General features: G+C 38.3%; 1 protein-coding gene across 1 annotated transcript; it reads right to left on the bottom strand.

Annotated features, from left to right (window-relative positions):
* Positions 1-297: 297 nt before the first annotated feature.
* On the bottom strand, positions 298-7,674 carry MSANTD4 (Myb/SANT DNA binding domain containing 4 with coiled-coils). Its single transcript, XM_009276947.2, has 3 exons — positions 7,618-7,674; positions 4,446-5,075; positions 298-2,223 (listed from the first exon to the last, which is right to left on the bottom strand). The coding sequence occupies exons 2-3, from the start codon at positions 4,905-4,907 to the stop codon at positions 1,648-1,650; spliced, it is 1,038 nt and encodes a 345-aa protein (XP_009275222.1). The 5' UTR covers positions 4,908-5,075; positions 7,618-7,674; the 3' UTR covers positions 298-1,647.
* Between the last annotated feature and the right edge of the window lie 303 nt (positions 7,675-7,977).

Raw genomic sequence — 7,977 nt, forward strand, 5'->3', positions numbered from 1 at the left:
GGGCACCTGGCATCCAGCCAGGGTCAAACCACCATGTTCAGGAGGAAGAATCTCAAATACACTTCCCCCTGGGGCACTTCTATCCAGCTGGTTTGTGTCTCCTTCCTTTTTCCTTTCTCAAGTAACTGCTGGCTGGTTTAAGTCCTACTTTGAGATGCCTCATCTCTTTGATTTACTACTCCAGGAATACAGGTATCACAACTTTGGGGTGCTGCAGTGCTGAGTATCCAGGTTTCTCTTCACATCTAGCCCTGTTTCTCTGTGAAGAAACACAGTCTCACGAGCAATTTTGAGTTGTAGTAGTCAAATTTATTTCCACTGTAGAAGCACGCTTGTTTCAGTAATAAAAAAATAACATTTTCTTTGCAGAATAAAAGTAATCCTGTAGTGGTATAAATATATTTACTTGCACAAGAATCCATGTAAGTCACTCAACATATATTCAGCTTTAGTATTCTCATAGTCCTAAGTTTCAAATGAAGTCAACAAAAGATAAGTTACTTGCAGAAAGATGAGAAATGTGAAGTCTGGCTCAGTTGGTATTTAAACATACATGAAATAATACAAAGCTTGGGGTTTTTTTTATTTTAAATGAATACATTGCTTATCAAAAACACTGACAGCCTTCAGCACTGACCATTTCTGTTTGTCTAATTAAAACATACTATATGGTGTCAGCCATAGAAGCCTCTTCTGGCTGCCTCATGGACATGACCTCAGTGCTGGCCAGGCAGAACTAACATCAAGACTGTTGGCATTCAAGCTCAGTGCTCCTTAGACTGTGCTCAGCCTCTGTGTCTCCACTCCCGAGACTCCCATCACCAGCTACTGTCTTTCAAGGAACAAACCAGGTCTAGCAGTTTACTTCAGGGGGTCATCACAGACTCATCAGACAGCACGCCTGATCAATCAGTAAGTCCCTATGCTATACTAAGACAGGTGCTATGTTCCATATAGCATTATTAATGACCTGGCGCAACCAACAGTCCAGGTTATAGTACGTATGGTTGATGTGTAACTTTATCTAGTACGAATACTTCATGAGAAAGGAAGAATACTATTTTCTGCACTCCCATTCAGTTCAAGCCATGGAACAACAGTAAACACAACTGCAGTGAATTTAACTTGTACTTTAACTTTTAGATAAATTTTTGAACTCTTTTTCCAATTGTGTGGAGGGGAAATTAAAGGGAAATTAAGTTTAATGAATCAATTGCATCACGACTGTGTTACTGTGTTCTAACTTATACTTATTTACTGCATGGGCTATCATCAGCACCATGCCCTCACAACATATGTTGATTTATTCTGATCCTTCCTTACTGTTAGTACAGTGAAAAAAGTACAAGGTTCAGCCTTGATTCTTCTCCATGTGTCTATGAGAGGAGGACACCAAACTAATACAACACAATACTGAAGACAAGAGAACGTAACAGTTCTGATACACTGAAAAGCAACTTCACACATAAGCTCATTTATGTAGGCACACTGACATACTGAGCACCATTCTTTTTTTTCAGTTTAACATCAACATTCAACTCTGAACAGAAGAATGTTAAGTCTCTAGGACAGTTTCAGTATTAAGAACTGAACTACCTCTATTTTACAAACATCAAAACGCTAATGTTGACACTTCAGTCAAGAAGTTCACTGCAAGTGACCCTCTCTCTGAATTCGAAGGCGCTCCTTCTCCACTTGCAAGCGTTCCTTCTCAATCTGCAGCTTCTCCGACTCAAACTTTAGGAACTGCAGCCTCTCTTTCTCCAACTGCAAACGTTCTTTTTCGAGTTTTAACTTTTCAGTTTCTAGATCCAGAGGCTGCACGATGGGTTTTTCTGTTTGGGTGAGGTCATTTTCCAGGGCAGGTTTTTCAGCATGCAGAGTCTCTAGCCTGAGTTTCTCCCATTCAATCTGAAGTCGCTCCTTCTCAATCTGAAGTCTCTCACGCTCCAAGTCAACATGTCGCAACCGTTCTTTTTCAATTTGCAGGCGCTCCTTCTCCACTTGCAACCTTTCGGCTTCAATGTCTAGTCGCTGCTTCTCCAGCTCCACCTTCTGCTTCTCCAGATTTATGAGCAAGTGAGAATCTTCATAGGCTAGCCTAGCTTGAGCAGAGCTTAGATTTCCAAACTCTTCAATGTGGGGGAAGTCTGGTAGGTCATTTTCCTTTTTTGAATCTGGCAAAACTGATGACAAAATTTCTTCTTCTTCCTCAATAGGAAACTGCAGAGAGGAATGTGATAGACAAGAATTACATTCCAGTCTTTATGCCAGAATAGACTTGCTACACACAACTTGACTGAAAAGAACATACTGGGTTTTTTCATCTGAAAAGCTACTCAGAACTGTTTAACTCACATGCTGTGAAATAACCATGTTAGATCAAAAGACTGTTTTCTACCATTACACAGGTAAACACGCTTTATCTGCAAGTTAATATCTGGTAATACAGAAATGGAAAATCAGCTTGTCAGCAGACATGCAAGAACATACAGAAAATATTGCGTGATAGATATTATAGAGCATTCAGAATCAGTGATAGAAAACTAGATCTAAAAAAGCATATATTGTTCTTACTTTTCATATAGCTGAGTGACATTTATGTAAGCCATTAGGAATTTGTTTTGACTAATTTTTTTATCAGAGCAGCTGGATCTATAGGCTATGTGGTATGTAAGTGTCCTGGTTTTGGCTGGGATGGAGTTAATTTTCTTCCTAGTAGCTGGTACAGTGCTGTGCTTTGGATTTAGGACAAGAACAAAGTTGATAACACACCGATGTTTTAGTTGTTGCTAGGTAGTGCTTACACTAGTCAAGGACTTTTCAGCTTCCCATGCTCTACCGACTGAGAAGGCTGGAGGTGCACAAGAAGCTGGGAGGGGGCACAGCCAGGACAGCTGACCCAAACTGGCCAAAGGGACATTCCATACCATGTGACATCATGCTCAGTATATAAACTGGGGGAAAGCTGGCCAGGGGGGCCGCTGCTCGGGGACTGGCTGGGCATCGGTCAGCAGGTGGTGAGCAACTGCATTGTGCATCACTTGCTTTGTATATTCTTTTTATTATTATTATATTTCAGATATTAAACTGTTTTTATCTCAACCCACGAGTTTCCTCACTTTTACTCTTCTGATTCTCTCCCCCATCCCACCGGGGGGGGCGGGGAGTGAGCGAGCAGCTGTGTGGTGCTCAGTTGCCGGATGAGGTTAAACCACGACAGTAAGCTAACCCAGCCTTCACTAACTTGAGGATTCCATTTCTAAAAAACATTGACATTTTTCACATACTCCTAACCCTTCAAACTGTATTAAGTGAATCAATAAACAGGACTTGTTTAACCAATTTTGTATTATCACATTTGCCGTAAAGCTATTTATGATGCAGATGACTAGGTGGTTAGGGCCATTGCTCTTGGCGGACTGTTAACAACTCGTGCAGAATTATAGCCCTTATGTGCTACACGTTCATAGTACACAAGGGATAATTATCTCCCACTAAGTATGCTGCAAAAGAAAGGCAAACTGAGGAAGATATAGGTTCAAAAAAATCTTAAGACAATGAGAGCCACTGCCAGTCCTCTAGCATTAGAGCAGGCAGACACTGCTCTTCAGCAGTTGTCAGACAGTAGTCTCACTACCATTTAACAGGTTATGCCAATTTTTTTCCCAGCACACATCTCAACTGAGCTAAGACAGGAGTTGCTTCCCCCCCTTTCCCCTCCCCTCCCAAAAAAACCCAAACCAAAACTTTTGGAGTACCCCTTTTTGAAATGAGAGCTATGTATTTGTACAGGCACAACAAAACTATCCAAACATTCAACTTCACTCCAGCTGGCTGCCTACCCCAGGACAGTCATGGTACTACTAGGAGTAACAACCTGTCTATAGGATCCACAGCTGCTTGTCAAATTCACACTAAAATTCTGACAGAGGAATGGCTGACTTATTCAAGTAATATTTTCATCTCCTGTGGGTTCATTTTAAGAAATGCAAACAGTGTTCTATTTCTTTCTGTATTCTATATCTTCCTGTACCTGCAGGTAACATATACTTTCATTTGTTAAAGAGGTGCATTTCTCTTCTCTGTTCATCCATCCAGACAGCCTAAGTATTAAAATAACCATTTTCCTTCAACAGCGTGTTTTCATTCTACTGACTGAACTAATTCTTATCTATGGCACATACAAATGGAAAATATATGTGCAAATACATATTCAAAGTTGAGGGATATCAATTTAATAATCAACATCCAAGACCCTACACACAATTGAATGTTACTAGATTTGAATATCATCTCTCTGAAACATAATTGTTTCTACAGTGTCTTTAATTCACACATTCAGAAAAAACAGAAACAGATGCTATGAAGAAACAGCAAGAAGCCTTATGCTGAAATGAAACGAAGGCCATATTACATATAGCTAACATATGTGAGTCACTCACTTCAAAATTCTGCGGATCCTCCTCTTCCTCTTCTACTTTGATTTCTGTTAAAGATCCACCGGCTTCTCTGAAGTCAGTGATATTCTGCCATTCAAAACTAGATTCAATTGCAAATCCCATTTTCTCATCCATGTCTTCATTGAGAGAGTCATCTAAATTGGATGAAGGAAGGTGAAACCCAGCACCTACTACTTTGATGTTTGCATTCAGACGTTTTCTCTTCATGAGTGCTCTCCAGTCAAGGTATCGCCTTTTCACTTCTGTCCCTGTTCTTTGCTCTCCTTCACCTACAGCATTTACACACTCCGCTATTTCCTCCCAAGCTTTCCGTTTCATCTCATTAATTGTTGTATTAAGTTGCTTTGAAAAGAGTACTTCCCTCCTTTTTCTGATTTCCTTAAGGAGAGTTTGAGTTTCCTGAACGCTAAAATTGCTTTTTCTTTTTCTTTTTAATTGTTTCATTTTTTCCAGCTTTAACCTAATAATTTCACCACAGTAGACTACAGAGATGATCTGACACTAATCAGTTATTAATACAAATAAAATTTAAAAGCCAATGAAAGCAGAGCTCAGTTCTCGTGAAGTGAATTTTCTCTTCACTTTGTAGTATTTTCCTATTTGTCAGGCTTCCTAAGAGAAAAAGAGCAAACAACATAAATCTCCAAGGTATACACGGTATATTTTCATTTAATGAACTTGACTCCTAAGTCATCATTTAAGGAACGCATATTTTGAACTGATCGTTCATTTGATAGAAGAAAACCATTTTGTTAAACTCTGGCTATAAAGTAGCTAAAGATACCTTCTCTAATCTCATATGAATTATAAATCCATTAATATATCGATGTCATGAACCGTTAAGGTTGAGTTGGTATTTCCATTACAAAAATACAGCTATTTTCCTTCAACTCTTAGAGTTTTGCCAGTCAGGATTTGCTTAAGGCTGAAATTTGACATATACATTTCAGTCAGAATGCTAAATTATTCCCAAAAGAAGATAAAATTGTAATGTCAGTACTTCAAAATCATGACATGTTTAGGGGACTGAAATTTCTGAGACACATTTTAAATGAGATGCCATTTCCCCCCCCCAAGTAGATTAATATGAAAAGTTGAAGTTGTAGGGGCTCTTCTGACTTATCTTAATCACAAAAAAAGAACTGGGACAACTCTGCTGAAAATAACTACTAGTTCAAACAAACATCATGCATTAGAGATGCTTTAACAGGAAACAGATTTAGGAGTAAGTCATTACATGCTCATGGTAAAGCCCTCCTCTATCATTCTCACACTGTGAAACACCTCATGTCAGATGTGATGACAGGTTGAAAGCATGTCCAGTTCTCTACCCTCAGCAATAGCTGGTCCTGTGCCTGATGCTGAAAAGGAAGCTAAACCCCATAATGCACCTGACAGATTGCACGCAACTCTACAGAAAGTGGAAAGTTTGAGTGGGAGAAACAGAGGACAATTAATGCAGTGATGAATATATCACAGACCGTATTAAAAAAAAAAAAAATTGAAAGCAGAGACTGAGAATAAGAAAACATTCTTTGTCAGATTGCTTGGTAATGGTCCAACTTAGGATTTATTTTGAACTTTCTTTTGCACCACGTTACCTACCACTTTAGGTAGGTTTAAAAGGCTTTAAACCAAGTAGGCTAACGATTCACTATACAGTACTTACAGTTTCAAGCTGTTATGTTTGTTCACTATTAATCTAGCACAGACTTTTTGTCCACCTGAAGCAAACGGCTCGCAGATTATATATTTGATTGCTACTGACTAATGGACTTAATCCTTAAATAACTCCCCCCCAGCTATACAGGATTCTTAAATTACTCTTTTTTTTCCTCCTGTTATTCTCCTAAACTTGGTTAAAACATAACACATCAACACATTACACAAAACCTCTCCATTTGGGGGATAATGCACATAATAGTTTAGACACTGTTCTTCATCTCCTATGTGCTACTGACTGTAAGTGGTTCACTTGCAAAGTTTTCCGTATCAAGCAACATTCTTTCAGACCCAACACATAAGCATGCTGGCATCAAATATTTTTTAAAACGTTGCATTTAGGAAACTACTTTTCCTCGTTAAAATATTGCCCTCACTGTGAATCCATTTACTCCTGATGGTTACTAGCTAGCAAATATGCAAAACCTGAGTCCCAAGAAGAAATGAACTGCATGAAGCATGAGCATGTCAGCATGGACCACTCTACAGTGCTCCCACACAGTTACCCAGCACTTCTGACTCCCCAGACTCAAGCTGGAGGCTGCATGTTGCTCTTTAAGATGCGTGAAACTTCCTGCCCTTCTGAAAATAAAATACTAATTGGTTAGAGAAAAGGGAGTTATTTAAAAAAAAAATATATAACCTACTGTTTTAATGTAGACCCTTAACTTGACATGACCAGTACTAAAAAAAGAAAATGCTGCAGTTAAAAAAGTCGAATTTATACCACAACATAGCACTGTATCTGCTAGAATTACAGAAAATTTTTCTGAGACCTTTTATCTGATCTTTAAGCATCTCCCTTAACCTTCATTATTGTAAGTTTACCATGAAAAGATACTTGGGCTTTTGAGGAAGCAGCATCATATTTAATTGTCTGGCAGCAAATCAATTTATTTGGTACTTGCTGTGCTTTTCAAACGCAAATTACAGCATTAGTGCTTTTCTATTATTACGGCAACTGAATTTCTTGACCTATGTATCAAATTCGAAGTTTATCTTGTGTAAGTTTTTTTTCTTAACTTTTAAAAAGTGACCAAGCAGGTAAATTCTTCAGAAAAGTTACCTGCACACAGAACAAATGCAAATCAATTTATTTGGTACTTGCTGTGCTTTTCAAACGCAAATTACAGCATTAGTGCTTTTCTATTATTACGGCAACTGAATTTCTTGACCTATGTATCAAATTCGAAGTTTATCTTGTGTAAGTTTTTTTTCTTAACTTTTAAAAAGTGACCAAGCAGGTAAATTCTTCAGAAAAGTTACCTGCACACAGAACAAATTAAGAGCACTTTTAGAAGCTTCACTGTTAATAAGGCAATTATTCTGGACTGATAAATATATAGATTAAGCTGTGATTCCTGGTTACTGGGGAATGACCAAGTACTCATATCTTCATGCTGGCTTTAGAAACACACACACTTGCACTTACCTGTTTTCAGGGTGGGGACTGTGTGTGAAAGATTCAGAGGTATCCATTTTGAGTTGGTCTTCCAAAAGGTAAAAAGAATTACATAGAGTTCTTATGTACAACCTAAGTTTCACAAGAATTATAGTATTTCTGATTTGTCACTACCAAGACACTGAACCTCTGTTTATAATGTCACACTTATTTTTATTGAAATCAGTAGGATTTCACGTTTGACTTTAAGCATGTACTTAAGCGAACATTCAAGTACTCTGCTAACTATGGAAAAATGGGTAAGACTATCCAAAGTACTTGCCAATTGGATATGTCAAACTCTTGGAAGTACTAGTGGATACTTAGTTACTGTCTCTTAAGGGACCTAAA

This window comes from Aptenodytes forsteri, unplaced genomic scaffold (assembly GCF_000699145.1).
Source record: "Aptenodytes forsteri isolate BGI_AS27 unplaced genomic scaffold, ASM69914v1 Scaffold354, whole genome shotgun sequence".
NCBI classification, from domain to species: domain Eukaryota; kingdom Metazoa; phylum Chordata; class Aves; order Sphenisciformes; family Spheniscidae; genus Aptenodytes; species Aptenodytes forsteri.